At 47.3% G+C, this 17,747-nt stretch overlaps 2 protein-coding genes across 10 annotated transcripts in view; one reads left to right on the top strand and one right to left on the bottom strand.

Annotated features, from left to right (window-relative positions):
• g2e3 (G2/M-phase specific E3 ubiquitin protein ligase) overlaps positions 1 to 17,599 on the top strand; it is a 62,815-nt gene extending 45,216 nt beyond the window's left edge. Inside the window, exons 1-10 of one of the 9 annotated variants that reach the window (XM_077565311.1) lie at positions 11,573 to 11,796; positions 13,220 to 13,336; positions 13,823 to 13,920; positions 14,054 to 14,155; positions 14,387 to 14,511; positions 14,584 to 14,752; positions 14,833 to 14,939; positions 15,330 to 15,543; positions 15,649 to 15,773; positions 16,578 to 17,599. In XM_077565311.1, coding sequence (XP_077421437.1) covers positions 13,276 to 13,336; positions 13,823 to 13,920; positions 14,054 to 14,155; positions 14,387 to 14,511; positions 14,584 to 14,752; positions 14,833 to 14,939; positions 15,330 to 15,543; positions 15,649 to 15,773; positions 16,578 to 16,758 — 1,182 coding nt within the window. In that variant the 5' untranslated portion in view covers positions 11,573 to 11,796; positions 13,220 to 13,275 and the 3' untranslated portion in view covers positions 16,759 to 17,599. The other 8 variants (XM_077565283.1, XM_077565273.1, XM_077565345.1 and 5 more) reach the window with 8 other exon arrangements.
• On the bottom strand, positions 41 to 11,759 carry ehd4 (EH-domain containing 4). Its single transcript, XM_077565206.1, has 8 exons — positions 11,134 to 11,759; positions 8,179 to 8,355; positions 6,710 to 6,807; positions 4,268 to 4,434; positions 4,063 to 4,196; positions 3,880 to 3,991; positions 2,122 to 2,286; positions 41 to 2,035 (listed from the first exon to the last, which is right to left on the bottom strand). The coding sequence occupies exons 1-8, from the start codon at positions 11,757 to 11,759 to the stop codon at positions 1,478 to 1,480; spliced, it is 2,037 nt and encodes a 678-aa protein (XP_077421332.1). The 3' UTR covers positions 41 to 1,477.
• Positions 17,600 to 17,747: the final 148 nt, after the last annotated feature.

The following is a 17,747-nucleotide window of genomic DNA, read 5'->3' as shown; positions in this document are numbered from 1 at the left end:
TAATTATGTTGTAATATTTGTAATGCTTTTGAGAAGAAGATAGATGGCGAGTCATTTTTATTAGGAGGGAAAGTTTCGGCACTTCATACACAAACAATATGTACATCATACTAAATATATGGCATGAACAGAATGTGTTGCAGTAGGTAGAAGAATTTGCATGATGTCCCAATTGTCAGAAAAGAGGACAAGTTTACGAAGTGAAAGGCCAACGGCATGTGAAAAAAAGTCACCAACGAACAATTTTGCCATCAAAAGTTCTTTCGCAGTCTTGTTTTTCTTGTTTTCGGGTTTGCAAAAATATTTATACTTGCATTCAAGTCACTGTTGTGCTTAACATTCCCAAGCTTGTTTTCTGTTTTTGGTCAAAACCAACTCACGTTGTACCGCTGATGAGTGAATAACAGAAAACGACGTTTCTAATGTCACAGAAAACGGTTCTGTAAATCAATCAGTTCAAATGCGGACCAACTGCTGGCTGGAAATGAGTGAATTGCCTGTCGCTGCCACAAGATGGCAGCAGAGGCTTTTAAACAGCATTTAACAATGATTTTAGTACTGTATAGTTCAAAGGTCAGTACTGTAACGATGAGATTCACCCCCAAATAATGTGTTCATTTCAGGAGTGGGTATGAAACTGGAAGCCTTTTGCCTTTTCAGGACCAGCAAAAAAACAAAAACAGCAGAAGCCAATGGTTGTTACAGTTCCAGATGGCAACAAGGCAATATTTTGATGCTGAGTCGCAAGGTTTATTGAGTTAACGAAAACGAACCGGAAAAAAAACAAAAATTCCCCCCAAAAATTGAAGTAAATATATTTCACTGGGATAAGGACGCAGAAGTGACGTCATCTAGCAGCAGCCAATAGAAAAGCACTTTCAGATGATGTCACTCCGAGGCCACACCAAACGCAACGCTAGCTAAGAAATCAGTTACTTCTCTTATGCTTTGACCTTCTTCTTTTTTTAAGCGGGGCTGGCAAATCCAGATCCAGAAAGTCAAAACCCTGCCACAGTTTGGCTTTAACGCCAGCTGCTAGCTAGCTAGCTAGCTAGCTTCCTGGCTAGCTCCCATGGTGCTTGTTTACCTGCTAGCTAGCTAGCTCCCATTTCAGCATTTTTTAAATAACTAAAACTAATCAAAACTAACAGAACCACCCTGAAAACAAATTAAAACTAACAACATTTACAAAACAAAAACTCAAATGAAAATGTCAAAACTATAATAACCCTGCTGAGTCGTGGTTTTGGCTTGAGGGCAAAAGCAGTGAATAAGCAAGTTTTCCAGCGAATAAGGAAGGCTAGGCTCCGCCCCCCCAAATTTGCCAAGAACAAATTTACGGTAGCGCCGTTTAGGTCCATCGTCAAATTTTCGCCGAAAGCCAAATATGCAGAACATTTTATGGTTAGCATAGCAGATAAATGCGATATGTTTTATTTTAGCGTCCTTCATGGAGCGGACGCACGCGAGAGAGTTTCTAGTCCTCGCCGTGGTTGTACATGGCCTCGGCGTCGGGCTGCTTGCGGTGGGCGGGCGGCACCAGGTGCGGGGGCAGCTCGGAGGGCAGCTCGTAACCCTCCAGTTTGACCTTGATGAGGTGCTGAGCCAGCGCAAACTCTTGGTCGTCCAGGCTGCCGTCCTGGTCGCAGTCGGCCAACTTCCAGATTTTGCCCAGCACGGTGTTGGGCAGCCGCGAGTTCATCATCTCCTTCTTGGCGTTGACGCCGCTGATCTTGCCGTTGACGGGCATGAGCGTGTAGAAGATCTCGTCGTAGCGGTGCTTGTCCCGGCTCACGATCCACTCCTCGACGTCGGCGCCGGCGCTGATGCCCTCGCCGTAGCCGCGGCCGAAGGGGCCGTCCTGGGAGCCCTCGAAGGCGCCGCCCGACACCATGGCGGGCGGCGCCTTGGACTCCTCCTCGCGGATCATGGCCATCAGCCCGGCGATCTTGGACGCCAGCATCTTGTCCACCGACTCGATCAGCTTCATCTTCAGCGACGGGAACTTGCTGAAGTCGTAGTGCTGCAGCATGTCCTGCAAGAGACGCGCCCACGCCACGTCACGCTGACGGCAAACGTCACGCCCACGCCTGGAAACGGATTGGTCGGAACATCCCGTACCTGCATCTTGGTGACGTTGGGGAAGTCCCCAGGACTGATGTGGTGCTCCCTCTGCAGGATGGCGTAAATCTCCGGCAGCCTCATGATCAGCTCCTCCTTCTTCTTCTCGCGCCCGAACAGCGACGGCATCTCCTTCTTCAGGTAGCTGATGATGTACGCGTGCACCTGCAAGACGCCGGCGAGCGGGAGGTGAAGTTGACGCGGTCAAAGTTCATCTCCCGGCCAGGAGGCGGCAGCGACCGGGTGGCGCCTCCTGATTAAGCGACTGCCGGAATGTCCTGGCGGTGCGTGGTGGGAAGGACGAAGGAAGGACGAAGGAAGGACGAAGGGAGGACGAAGGGAGGACGAAGGGAGGACGAAGGAAGGACGAAGGGAGGACGAAGGGAGGACGAAGGAAGGACGAAGGGAGGACGAAGGGAGGACGAAGGGAGGACGAAGGAAGGACGAAGGGAGGACGAAGGGAGGACGAAGGGAGGACGAAGGGAGGACGAAGGAAGGACGAAGGGAGGACGAAGGGAGGACGAAGGGAGGACGAAGGAAGGACGAAGGAAGGACGAAGGAAGGACGAAGGGAGGACGAAGGGAGGACGAAGGGAGGACGAAGGAAGCGTTTCATCCAACGCCGGCAGACAAAGAGCAGGAACGTGCTGACGACGTGTGGGCTGGCCCGCCGTTTGTTCTGCCGGCGATATCGCCGGAAGACAGGCGGCCGTCTCCAATCGTGGAAGACTGCATAGCGCGCATTCCACAAACATTCCCAAGGTCGGCCGCTTCATTCCACATGTCGGCCGCAAGTAAGACCCTGTCAAGTCGAGTTAAAAGATTTGTTTGGAAATGAATTACCCCCTTTGACCATAACGGCGGAAATCGGGTAAAAAGGGACATCTATGTAGTCTTCAGTTGTTCCAACTTTGGGGTGTTTGTGAGAGCATTTTCAGTCTGCGGTGGCCTGGAGTGCGACTCAAGCCTCAAGCGGCCACTTCGTTACAGCTGAGCGCCGCCATTGGCAATTGCAATTTGCATTTAGCTGGCTAGCTTTGTGTCTCCAATTCAGATCGCTGGTGTGGCTGCTTTAGAGCGCCTCGTTGTCAGACACGAGAGAGAGAAAGGTGAAAATGGAATGCTAAGTATTTGGTGCTAATATCATGATGCTATTTTACAAAATGCTAATTGTGCGACATCAATGCATGAAGCGAGCACCAATACAGTATTTGTAAATCATGTTAGTAAGTCTGTAATGCTCATGTATGTGATGCTAATTTGTCAAAATGCTAATTTATGCAATGCTAACTATGTATTCTGATTGATGTAATATGTGATGCTGAAGTAACATATGCAATATGCTAACGCTAATTTACGAAACGTGCCACTTCTATTTGGATTGACAGGACATATAGCATCCTTGCTAACAATGCTAACAGGCCCACATACACACACATGGGGAAAAAGTCAAGCAAAGAGAGAAAGAAATCCAACTTGACCGCAAGTGAGCGGCTTAGGACTTTGGACGTGCCTTGTCGCATTAGAGCGCCTCGTCGTACGTCAGAGAGAGAAGGCGCAATCATAAGAAATATGCTACACGAAGTAGCATCCATCATTCCGGGTTGTAGTTGTGACATCTCAACATTTAGTGTCGACTCCAACTTGACTTTCTGGATTTTTGCAACACTAACTTTCTCAAAACTTCCCACTTGACACTTGAGACCTGGAACTTGTGCATATGTCACTTCCTCCCACATCACGTCACTTCCTGCCTCACCTTGGCCAGCCTGGCCCTCTTGATGAGGTCGTTGAGTTTTCGCAGCGCCGCGTTCCTCGGAAGGCTCTGGATGTCGCGGAAGAGGTCCTGAGACTCCGCCTCAAAGAGACGTCTGCGGGCGAGACCGAGACGGCGTGAATTTTCCGATCGGTCACGTGACGGACACGGCGGATGGGAAGGGACCTGTTCTCAGTGTTCTGCAGGGGTTTGGCCCAAAAGGAACCCAGATAAACTCGCACCACCTCCGGAGTGTTGATGACTTTGCCCAGCGACCACATGAGGGCGCCGTACACGCGCATCAGCTGCTGCGTGTCCACCTGCGAGACAACACCAGCAAGTGAGGGAGGGTGCGAGAAGGCCTTAAGGGGACCGCGGCTCGGATGCTGACCTGGTCGGCCTTATTGAGGACCACCCTGATCTTGTCGTCTTGTCCTTTGAGGGCCCGGATGGCCTCGGAGAACTCGTCCGAGATGTCCAGCTTGTGCGCGTCGAACAGCAGGATGATCCTGTCCACTCGCTCGCCAAACCAACGCAGAACCTCAGCAAAGTCGTAACCTGCGTGCAAAGTGCAAGGAACGTTCACTTGCACGTACTTCCTGAAAGTGACCACACCCTAAAAGCTTCCTGGACGTCCCCAAAGTACGGCAGTCCTTCGTTTCATTGGTGAAGGTTCCGTTACAGATCAGAAGACAAAATCCACAAAGTAGTGTTTGTCACTTCAATCCCCTCCCACATGTGCCTCAATTCGTCCCCACAGGTAAACCCTCTCCGACACGTCCCCTATATTCTCCCCTAAACACCTCACCCATGTCCCTCAGTTTGTCCCCTGTACGCCTCTTCACATGTCCCTTAAACAACTCCCCGACTTGTCCCTGAAACACATCTTTCACATGTCCCTTAAACGCCTTCCCAACATGTCCTCCATATTCTCCCCTAAACACCTCCACCACATCCCTCTCTTGTCCCCTTTCAGACCTCATTCACATGTCCCTTAAACGCCACCCCAATCTGTCCCCTTAACACCTCTCTGGTATGTCTTGATCATGTTTCGTATATCCCACCCCTACATAGTTTGTCCCTTAAGAACCCAATCTTGTCCTCCAGTTTTTCTTTTTGCCCCACAACTAAACTTAGACCGCACTTTCCCGCAGATGTAAACATTCCTAGTTGAGGATGTAAAGTTCCCGCAGTTGGCGCAAAAGATTTGTTTCAAGGTCTCTTCTTCTTCATCAATAAATGACGGCCGTGTGACAAAGTTGAGGCCCTCTGGTGTCAGCGTCAAGTGCGTGCGTGCGTGCGTGCGTGCGTCGCAGGATGCAGGCTGATGACCTCACAGGTTCCATTTCCCCTTTTACAGGAAATGCCTTCTGTCCAACAATCCTGCTTCCTCTTTCCAGTGTTGTGAAACAAAATCATGTGGCAACTGTCAACTGTGTGTTGGCTCAAGAAAAAGAAAAACACACACGAGAAACAAGCGCACCCAGCCATCCGTTCAGACAGCATGTTTGTCGCTATGGAAACACATCCTGGTGCCAATCAGGATGGGGAGGCGGAGCTTAGGGCGGGCGGAGTGGCGACATGAGACGCGCGAGTCAAATGTCAACAAGTGGTGGAAACTTGTGATGTCATCACTCTTATGACTCACGGCAGAGTTGGGCCACTCAAGTCATGTGACTCCAGTCGCGCATTTTCAGACTTGGAAATTTTGAAAGGCTCAACTTTATGTTTCATATTCACACAGAATACACAAGCTGTGACATGAATGACATCACTGTATGTGTGTGCGTGTAATTCAGATGACCGCTGCTAAATGTTTCCAGACGGCAGAAACAACACCCCCAGCCCCTGCCAAATCCCCCCCCCCCTCCCTCCCCATGACTCCACCCGCCCTGCTGAGGCCTTTAACGGGTGATGTCATCAAGCCCAGAGAGCAGCTTGTAGTCAGACCATTTTGACTCAATAGCCCCTTGCGCGCTGCTTCTGTTGCCGCTCGGAACGAAAGGTACCAAAAGGTACCAAAAGGTACCAAAAGGTACCGAAGGGACCGAAGGGACGAACTCCAGCAGCATCAGAGGCGAGACCGTGTCTCCATGGAAGGGGCTTGGCGCATTTAAGAAAATGAAGTCAACCAAATCGGATCATGTCTGCCCCGAAGCTCCGTCGGAAACATCAGCAGTACGCTAATGCTAATCCCGCTTGCTAACCGTTTAGCATAGGCTAACGACGTTGCCGTTTAACAACCCTCGTGCACAGAAGATACGTAATAAATAGTAGCTGGCTAGAATTCTAAAAAAACTAAATGCTGGTTAAGGTTTGTTTACCTTAAATGTAATCGGTAGCACTAATGCTAATCGCGATTGCTAACCATTTAGCATAGGCTAATTGCAATGGTGTTTAATAATACTTGTGCACTGAAGATAAAAAAAGAGTCGTTAGTTATATCCACTCAATTCAACCTTAGTGGGTTAAAAAAATCAACTGATGGAATCATCGATGGGATCATCCATTTTGAAAATATTCCAGCGTGCCAGCAGCCCCTTCGTAGAACGTTAGTCATTTGACCCCAAGCCGCTGGCCATGCAGGAACCCTCTGCCATACAAGCGGCCATGTTGCTGCGTGAAACCACACCTAAGCCCCCTTTTAAACCGGCCATCTAAGCCGTATTTTTACCGCCTCGCCGTCAGATGAGGATGAAGTTAGAACGACAAATTGTTCTGCTTTGGAGGGACGAGTCTTAAAAAAAAAAAGGATTTCAAAAGCAACCCAAGTCATTGTTTATCAAGGGAGAGCAGACAAACGTCACGAAGCCTCGAAATGGACGTCTCGCACCTCTGCTGATGCGCTGCTTCTCTCCGGACAGAATTCCCGGCGTGTCGATGACGCTGATGCTTTGAAGAACCTGATTGGGCATCTGAGAGCAGATGAACCTGAACACACAAGCACATCCGTTGGACCTTTGCTAGCTTAGCTTCGTTAGCTTGTCATTCATTAACTCATGTCCAATTTGTTTTGCGCAAAGTTCGACACCCGAGTGTCAATCAGAAACTACCGCTGTTAGCTTTAGCATTAGCGCTTGAGTTAGAACTGCGTGTCGTTATACGGTTTAGACAAAATGGAGCACGCTCGAGTTCTAATATTGTTTGCGTAGCATGTCTATTTTTTTTTAGCTTGACTGATTGTCACAATGTTTTCAAAATAAATTTAGATGATTGATTTTTTCATAAAACTCATTTAATAAAATGAGTCACTAAAATGTTTAAAAATCGATGTAATGAAAAAAAATATTCTCACTAATATCTATAGTTACTTTAATTAGAATTACTCAAACAATTACTAATGCTGTATAAAAAATATAAAACATTTTCATGTTACATTTTGGTTTGTAAATCAATTATTTATTCCAATTATATTACTTATTTAATAAGATAAATGAATAAAAAATGGATAGCAATCTTTCTAAATGAATAAATGCATGTATCTGATTTGCCTTTTTGAATATTTGAATGTTTTTACTGGGTATTGAATTTATTATGGACCATGAGTCTGCTGAATAAGATTGATTGATTGATTGGCAAAAAAAGGTTACATCATTTCAGCAAATATTGCCTTAAATATAGTAGCCTGGATATGTTCTATCTTTTTATAATTGTATAATTTGTTTTTTTATTTCTGTACATGCTATACAATAGGGGCCGTTTACATTATCATTATTATCATTATTAAAGAATGGAGTGGGCCGCATGTGGTTCCGGGCCTCTTTGTGCTTAGCATTTGCATTCCATTCATTCTAGAATTGTCCATTGATATGCAGTTCAGTGACACGCCTGCAGGGGGAGCACTCAAGGACACAAAGCCAAAATGCTGCCATAAATCTCGGTGGCCATAAATCGCCATGTTGACCATAAATCACATGGTGGGCGAGCGGCGGGAAAAAACAAGAGCGCCGTGCCGCCGCGTGTGACGCACAAGCACTTCCCCCCTGAAACAATAACTACAATGGCTTATTGTGGCACAAGATGGCCGCAGGAACGCCCCCCCCCCCCCCCTTCCCCACCCACTTCCTCGGACAAATATTTCTGGACGCAGGAAACGCAGCTCGGATGTCACCCGTCAACTATTTGAAAGGCTGGAATGCGCACGGCGGAAAGAGAAGACGCACGATGATGATGTCACCAAATGTCACATGATCAATATGACATTTGGGTTTGCGTTTTCGCTTGCTTGCAGTCGGTGCACGCGGATGTTTGACTTGTTTGCATTTGAGCGTGTGTTGCCATGACAACGACTTTTTGGCTTACCTGTTGAGGAAAGAGTTTCCGAAGGCGTTGAGCTTCCTGAAGGGCTTCTTGGGGTCCACCACCAGCGCGTTGCCGGGGACGACGCCCTCGCTGTCGCCGTACATCACGGCGATGAAGCCGTCCGTGGTGGGCTCGGGTCCGATCCGCATGCCTGGGAAGTCCTGCTCCAGAAGATACCTGCCCCCACACAAGCTTTTTGTCAACTTTCGATGCGCTTTCCGAGCCCGACTATATTTGTTGATGATTAAAATTGCATCCCGAGAATTGTTAGCATTAAGCTACTTCAAATGAACCATTTTTAACAAGTTTCATTATGAAATAGTACTTTTGTAGATCTTCAACTTTGAAATGGGTCCGTTTGACCCGGGCTATGTTTAACGTTCCAAAAGCATTGCGGTACATATTTAACATTTCATTGAAAATGTCAAGGAAAACTATTCGAATGGTCTGCCGTTATACTGTTATTGCATTCTGGGTCAATTTTGACCCAGAATGTTTTACATTCCAAAATGAACACCATAAACATTGTTATAGTTTATTAGTAAGTGTTTTCATTGCAAGTACGTGGAAATGAAGCATTTCGTTTAGTCTGTTGATGTAAATGTTGGGTCCGTTTGACCCGGTATATGCTCAATGCTCCTTGCAAATATCTCAAAACGTTTTATTGTCTGTTGCAGCCCATTTTGACAGAGCAAAGCTAACCTGTTCCTTAACTTAAAAGTGGGCCGTTTTTGACCCACAACAACACTGGAGTGCTAAGCAGCAAATTGAACACTTTACAACAATACAACAGCACTCGCAGTCGTGCATTCTTTATCCTCTGCAAAGAGTGCCTACAATCACTGACGTATTGATGTCATGATGCGACCCAGCCAAATGTTGTGACGAAATCCAGATGAAGGTGGGCAGGACACGCCCTACTGCAACATGATAATCATGCAGAACAAAATGGTGTTTTTGACACCGGTCCGCAGGTCAGCCCAAACTGGACCTTAACTGCCTAGCGGCTAACACGCTAACAGCGAAGGAAGCAGCCACTAAGCTTCACCGCCGAGTCCCGTTGGAACGCTTCCTTGCAATCCTTCTGCTTCTCATGATTCACGGCATTCCTCGGAACAGGGTGGGGCCGCCGCCGCCGTCGTCGTCCAGCACGCGCGCGCACAGCAACGAGCGGCTCGGCTTTCTCTGCAGCTCGGTGATGACAAAAAATGTTTCACGCGCGCACAGATGTCATTCCTACGCTTAGTCGGCAAAAAAATATTTCACTTTCCGTGTCTCATTTTAGCCACAAATTGCACTCGAGAAAGTTCAAAATCAGGTTATGTGATCAATTTGACCTTCAACGCAAATTTCAAGCGACATTACGGACAAAAATTTCACATCAGATTAGTGCGATGGCGTATTAGGGCCACGTATATATATAAATATATATAGTTTTTTGTTGTGAGAAGTGGCAAATTTGCCAGTTTAGAAAGTGGCAAATTTGCGGGGAAAAAACTCGGAAATTTGGCACTTTATAAAGTGACAAATTTGCGAGAAAAAAACTTGTGAATTTGCGAGTTAGCTCCTCCTGGTGGACAAAAGCCAGCACCTCATCCAGACTTTTGCTACGCTACGTGTATTTCTTGCAAGTTTCGGAGTTTTTTTCTCGCAAATTTGCCACTTGATAAACGTGCAAATTGTTGAGGTTTTTAGTTCTACGTGTTCCTAATACACCGCCGTCGATTAGCAAATGTTGACACGTTAACATATCCCGAAATGCTACGTCGAGCCGAGCGCCGTTCCACGGCGGCGCCGCCGCCTTGCAGGTTACTTTCATGCAACGGTGTCAGTTTGTTTGTGTTTTCACACGTTTGGGCATGAAGTGAGGTTAACGCCGGCTCGGCTGCAAAACGTCGCACAAACGCAAGTCAACGTGTTCTTCATGTCTCATAATAAAAGAATGTTCACGTCGGGACTTGCGCATGCATCACAGAAAAGTGCAATCGTTTTGTTTCGTGTTAAATGTGCTCCAAATGTGATGTGTGAAAAGAGCGACAATTTGTCATTGGAGCACTTTTTGACGGCAAATACGTCCCTCTGCATACTTGATGGGGTTTTGAACCCTCACCTCAGCAGCCATGAATCGCAGCCTATCAAACTTCGATATAGCACCTCTCCTTCATAAAAAAGCAACTCAAAGTGCTCCGTAATTCAAACATTCAAGCACCCCCCCCCCCCCATGGGAGAGAGAAAAATGTGTGTATGTGTGTGTAGTCATGTCCACATTTTCTAATCTTCACATCTAGTTTACAAATGTGTTCAGTCCAAGTCTATAATGTCGAGTTATAACTTATACTTGTGATGTGCGTGTGTGTGTGTGTCAAGTGCACACATGACATTAAGGAAGTGCAAACAACGGGAGGTCCGCCATCATCCCAAAGAAAACAAGAAAAGTGACACTCGGAGGTCATCGAGGTCCAAAGTGAGTGTTCTCAAATTCTAAAACAACATGTACACGTGCGCTGCCAAATATGTGAAAAAGTTGACTTTCATTTAAAAAAAAAAGAGGAAAAAAAATGTTTTTACAGCTGCGAGTGGGAGATGGACTTTGACGAGTCATCGCGGTCACGTGAGCGCCCCCCCGCGGCCCACCCCACACACCACAGCCGTATTAAAAAGCATCCGATTGAATGAGTTTGCGCCGCCTAATCAATACAAATAGATTGATTACATGTAGAATGGCGAGGGTTTGCGAAAAGGCCCTTTCCTTCGTTCATTTGATGCCATTTTGCTTTCAAGTCGATCATCGAGCGCGTATTTGCGGAAGTGGAAGCACCCCGGGGCGACGCCATCCGAGGCGAGTCAAGTTTGGAGATTTTCTTCAAAGCGGACGCGGCTTCGTGACATTCGAACCCATCCGATGACATCCGATGAGCACTTGATCTGCGCCGCGACCACCCCGCTGGCCCTCACCTGATGAAGGTGGTCTTCCCGGTGGAGTACTGGCCCACCAGCAGCACCATGGGCTTGCTCTGGAAGTCTGCCGGCTCCAGGGCGGGCGAGTGGAAGTCGTGGAAGAGGTAAGTCTCTTCGAGCGGCAGCAGCTTCTTGCTGTAGAGGCTCTGCAGCCCCTCGGTCACCGTCTGGTACATCTCGCCCTCCTTGTTGCGGCCGCCCTGCTCCTGCTTCACCCAACTGAACATCACCAGCACGACGACGAGCGCGGCGACGACGCAGCAGGTCGACCGGAAAAAGGCAGAAGCGCACACGCGACGGGCGAAAAGTTCCCTCCTCTTCTTGGAGCTTCGCGATGGCGGCTTCGGCTTCGGCTTCGGCTTCGGCTTCGGCGCGGAGAACAACTCGTCGGAGTCGGACTGACTGGGCCACCTGTGCACGCGCGCACCCGCACGCTTGCGCACGCGAACAGTGCCGCCTCTGTACGAACGCTTTGGCCACCAGCGCACGCGCTTACCTGCGGGAGGGCTCATGAAAAGCAACAAGTCCCCTCCCCCTCCCGTGTCCATGTCATCGTCCTCACAATTATTCATGTACATCACATCGTCCTCCAAATAATTCATGGACGTCTCATCTTTCTTCATATAAGAAGTGGCCAAGTCATCGTCCTCAAGATCGTTTGTACGTGTTTCCTTATGCTCACACGTTTTGTTGATTGGATTTTTGGGCCTCCAAAACAGATTGAACCTTCACTTAGAAGTGCTGTTATAGCACCGAAGTGACGTTTACGGGTTAATGACGTTAGTCAATTGCACTTTTGACTTTCGACATCATTCGCAACAACCGTCGCCACTTTTTGAATCACGGCTCGGCGCTCCCTTCACGACAAACGGGGAAGGAAGACGCGTACTCAATGTACGCAAGGAGCGCGTGTACTGTACTTTACGCGCGTTGCGTGCGAACCTTGCTAAATCAATAAACATGCATCCGTCCGTCCAATATCTGACAAACAAACAAGAGTTGTCAAAGTATGGTAATCTAGTAGTGTGTGGGTCTGGAGGTACAGGGGTGGATTTTGGTGTTTTATTAATCAAACGTCCAAATTTCCTACTTTCACGAAATGCAACATTGGTATTTTAAGACCATTTGAGTCAACAGCGTCATCTGGTGGTTACATTGCCGAACGTTCATTCCAACGCGATTAAGTACTTATTTTCGAGTGTTTTAGTTGCACATTAATTGCTTATCGTTCGAAACGTCATAAAGATGATGTTTTCCTGCATGTATTGCTAAATTGTGTAGTAAGAGCCAGTTATTTAACTCCCTGCTGCTCGTTATTTTCCTCAAAAAGGAACATCAAATGTATTTCCTGTTTTTTTCTTTTCACAATAAATCGAACTAAAAATGTGCGACCAAACTGCCGCTTAAACAATAGTTTTCAGTGGTAGGATCAATAGACATCTATGTGTAAAATAATATAAACATATATATTCTACAGAAATGCACTAGACACACTCAACAGATGGCGCTAGCAAGTAAAAGAAACGCCCGTTTTCTGAGCAACACGGCGGAAGCGGAAATGATGTGCACTTATTTTGAAAGAGCGAAATTTCAAAAAGTTTGTGACGTCAAAGAAAAAGGCAAGAACTGAAAAGTCAACAAAACATCACCGAAATTGACTGCAAATTTCCAAATTCCGCCCTGAGCCTCGAAGTAAGTCCACTCGCACTTATTTTACGGACATTTTTGTCTCCGTTTCGGTTTGGTGAATGCTACTTTTGCACGGTTACTCTCGTTACAAGAAAGGATGGTCGTAAATGGATGAAGTCAGTGAATGGTAAATGAAACGCGGGGTTTAATTGATCTACAAATTAATACATTTCGCATGTTTTGCTTTAAAATCCCATTTTAGCCTACACTTTCGTTACTGCATTTAGTTAGCTTCAGTTAGCTGTAAGCAAAAAGTGTAACTTTGATTTCGTCAATTTTATTTCATGGCTTTGTCTCTTTTTGGCTGGTTTGATATGTTTTCAGTGAATGTTACTTTTGTTGTTGTTCGTGGTTTGCAGCATCGGACCTGTGTTTGTTTGTTCGTGGTTTGCAGCATCGGACCTGTGTGTTTTAACCAATGTGGGACCTCTGACCCTGGGGTAGAGCAGCATGAAGAAGAAAGTCAGGCGCTCGCCGGAAGTGCTCCCCGGCAGCAAAATGGTGGTCCAGCGTGAGTATTGAAAGAGGGAAGGAAGAAAACGTCCAGGATGAAAGACAACAGCAGCAAGAACAACATCTTGTAGTTTACATGCGATCGCTGAAAGCACATGAAATCTTGCACACGCGAGGCCAAGCTAAAACAATAAAAAAAAAAATCCATAGGCTACGTAAAAGTGTTATTGTGCCATTTCCTCCAAAATTCCAATTCCAATGTGCCAGTACCTCAACATGCAAATAAGTGGCCCAGGCTGCAAGGGCGAGCAGCTTTAAAGTTTGAATTGTGACTTAATTTTGTTCTGTTCTAAACGCAAAATTCAATATATTTGACTTGACTTGATTCTGCTCACCCGATTGCTTTTGCCTTCATTTTTTTTTCTAAATCAGTAAATTGGATTTGACTGGATTATTGTATAATGTTAGATTTTTTTCTTTTCCTTTTGACTTCCTTGATGTGGTTTTCAAATCTGTTTGATTTTGTGCGCCGTCCGTCCCTCAGCTTGCGTTCTGTGCCGAAGCTGTGAGGACGACCCCGCCTTGTTTGGAGACAAAATCAGCCTGCAAGAGGACAGAATCTCTGTGCATTACTTCTGCTTGGTCAGCATCACGTTTTCTTTATGCTCTTGAATGAGACGAGGTCTCACCGTTTGTTTATCGAGAAATGACGAGGAGTCACCGAGCCGTCGGGGGCTCAGGTGAGACTTTTGACGCAACGTTGCTCTCCCCTCAGCTGACGTCGTGCGGCGTTTACCAGCGAGGCAAAGACAGCGACGGCGTGTTGGGCTTCCTGGTGGACGACATCAAGCAGGAGATTCGCCGCTCGGCGCGATTGGTCAGTTGTAGTGGTGCAACGGCTCGTCATTGATCTGTGGTCAATTCGGATCACGGCCGAGCCTCAGCAGACTTTTACTTTGAAGTCGGCCCACGTCGTGGCGTGATGCTAGCTTCACTTCCCTTTTAGACGTTTCTTTATCATAGTTGATTGACATTAAAGTCGCGACCGACGTCAACACGCCAGCGCGGCAGCCGACCCCTTTTTTGTATTTGAAATGTTTTTTTCCAGACGTGCTGGGCGTGTAAGAAGAAGGGCGCGTGCGTGGGCTGCAACGTGAAAAGTTGCCGAAAGACGGTTCACTTCCCGTGCGGACGCAACAAGGGCTTCGTTTCGCAGTTTACCGAAAACTTCCCGTGAGTCTCGTCGTCCTCGGCGCACAACACAAAGCATGCTCGCCGTACATACTGCTGCGTGTGCGTGCGCAGGTCGTACTGTCCCGACCACCGCCCCTCTCAGTCGGCGTGCGCGAGCTCCAACCTGAGCCGGCCTCAGTCCTGCTCCGTGTGCTTGGACGCCATCGACGGCGACCTGTCCTACGGCGTCCTCAAGTGTCCGTCTTGTCACGCCAGCTGGTTCCACAGAGACTGCGTGCAGGTAAGCGGCACCGACCGCATCCTGCCGGAAGCAACTGCCGGCCGTCTGACAGCGCCCGTGCGTGCGTGTGTGCGTGCCAGCGGCAAGCGCACAGCGCCGGCCTCTTCTTCTTCAGATGCACTTTGTGTAACAACAAGGACGAGTACCAGCAGGAGATGCTGCGCATGGGAATCTGCATCCCGGAGAGGTACGCAACAACAACACAAAAGAAGACAGCCAGCAGCAACGCACAAGATATGGAGGAGCAAAAATGAGACAAAAAAAAAAAAAAAAAGAATTCAAAAATTAAACACCAAAAAATACCAGGACGTATACACACATTTCATTTCTTTATTTACTTATGTGTATATATTTTGTTGATTTTATTAGTGCTAATTAATCTATCGATTATTCAATCGACTAATCGGATTCATTTAAAAGTTGCATTACTTTGACTTTGGTTTTATTTTTTTGGTCCTCCATACAAGACAACACAGCGTAAAACATCTCAAAAAGGCAAAACAACACATCACAAAACAAAACGACAAAATCCAACACAAGACAAACTAACACAAGAAAATGGCCGACAAAATAACAGCAGCAGTCAGCAACACGACGACAGACAAGCTAACCCGAAACAAGACAACACGAGCCCGTGCAGGCCATCCACGTCGGCGGCTGTTGTTGTTGTGCAGAGATGCATCATGGGAGTTGGAGGCCGACGCCTACAGCGAGCTGCTGGAGGTGTACAAGCGCTGCGACGCCCACGCCTGCGTCTGCAACAACGGACGCGCGCACTCCGCCAGGACCGGGTGAGTCAGCCTTGGCGGAGGTCGGCACGCCCGCGCGCGCACCTTCGTCGGCCGCTCGTCTCAAAGCCGGCGCCGTCTCCCCACTGTTGCCGCGGCGACGCTCAGGTGGTTTGCGGTGGTCCGATGCCTGCTGTGCGGATCCAGAGGGACGCACAGGAAGTGCTCGGGACTCGAGGTGGACGCCGCCGACTGGGCCTGTCCCGAATGTGCCACGTACACGGACAGAAAAGGTGAGAAAGGTGACACGTCACCCCTTTCACGCTCACATGCACCCCTTGCGCATTGATACGAGCCCTTTCATGCTGACATGTTACGCCATTCACACTGGCATAAAAGCCCTTTTCACCTTCAAATAAGACCCCTTTCGCACTAAATGAATGTAGCACATTCACACTGACATGAAATGTTATGCCCCTTTCACAGTGACAAGCCCACCTCTTTGACACGAACGTACAGGACTGCCCCTTTCACACCAACATGTACCTCTTTCGTGCTAATATTGCCTCTGTTCCACAAGCATATTACCCTTTTCATGCCAACCTATTGCCCCTTTTACACTGTCATGCAGACCTCTTTAAGATATGACCCCATTCATACTAACATGTACCCCCTTTTTACACTTGATATATATATAAATAACCTCTCACTTGCACATTGTCATGTACCCTTTCACACTCATACTGGTGTACTGTACACCCCTTACGCAACACTGACATCTTGCCTCTAACACTGACAAACACCCCTTTGACAAAGACGTGACTGGGCTCCTCATTCACACCGACAAGTATCCCTTTCACGCTGACAGGCATGCGGCTCTTTCGCCTGACATGTTACCCCTTTAACGCTGGCGCATGCCCCTTTCCTTGTGGAATGTACCTCTTTCATGGTGACTTGCAGCTCTTTCACGCCGACATCTATGAATTCCTTTGGCACTGCCAAACAAAACCCCTTTCACACGGACATGAATGTGCCACTTTTAAACGGTCATAGTTTCACACCGTCATGTGGGATAATCTGCTGTTTGTGTCCGACAGCCTCCCGGGTTGCGTCTCCTCAGGTGACCCCGAGGAGGAGGAGTCTGGTGTCCAAGCGTCGTCTCCCCGCGGCGCCCTCGCCCGTCGGCTGCAAAAAGCCGTCGTTGGCGTCTCCCGAGGAGCTTCCCGGCCACGTTGCCCGGCCACGTTGCCACGTTGCGCAGCCGCGCTGAATTGTTAACGCAGAGACTACAAGCCAAAACAAAATGGCTCCTTTGAGCGGTGTCAGCTGCTTGGCGCCATCTGGTGGCATCTTGTTACCACACTCTAAAGGACAGTTGGGTCCAAAAGAACCCACTATGGCTCAAAAATGGACCGATCCCCTACTTGTGTCAAATTGACCCCTAAAGTGGATCGGTCCATTTTTGATCCAAAATCGGGTTACTTTTGACCCAACTTTTATTTTTTACAGCGCAGTGGAAATTTAGTAAATGGGAGCTCCATTTACATCAAACTTTAGTTTACGTAAAACAAAAATTGAGACGGTTTGAATGCTCGCTCCGCATATTAGAAAACCCAAGCTGCCAATGGATCAACCAGGAAATGGCGAACCATGAGTAGGCGGGGCTTCACTTGAATTGTGTGCCAATCAAGTGCCTTCATTCACATCAACTTGCTTCCTTGGCACAACAAGATGGTTGCCAAAGTTGTACTTTTATTACGTTTTTGTTTTTCAGGTTTGACAAAAAGCGTGTTTGTTTGCGGGGTCAGCTGAATGTTTGAATTGCTGTGTTTGCATGTTTTTCTGTCTTGTATAACTTGTTTGGAAGTCAATTTGTGTTTACTCCAGTATCATCGAAAGAAAGAATTTACGGACGCGTCAATGAATGTTGTCAAACTGGACTCTTGCCTCACAGTTTGCAAGAAATATGAGGACACACACACACACACACACACACTTTCCTCCTGAGCTTAACTTTGGGCCAATTAAAAGTACCGATATGACTACGACATCACATCTAGCTGACGTCCCGGCATGATTGATATTTTTCATCAAAAATGCAATCTTAAAAAAAACAAAACTAGTCAGTTTTTTTCAAGGATGAATAGTTCTTATCAAGAATAAGATGTAGCATTACATTATGACTTGAGTATCATAATTTTGCAACTTTCTCGTGGAAAGTTTATTCTTCAAAGATTACAACTTTTCAATGTGATTAAAATACATTG

Source organism: Vanacampus margaritifer, chromosome 1 (assembly GCF_051991255.1).
Source record: "Vanacampus margaritifer isolate UIUO_Vmar chromosome 1, RoL_Vmar_1.0, whole genome shotgun sequence".
Classification (NCBI taxonomy): domain Eukaryota; kingdom Metazoa; phylum Chordata; class Actinopteri; order Syngnathiformes; family Syngnathidae; genus Vanacampus; species Vanacampus margaritifer.
Note: the sequence above shows the minus strand (reverse complement) of the source record. Positions and strands in the feature narration are given on the sequence as shown.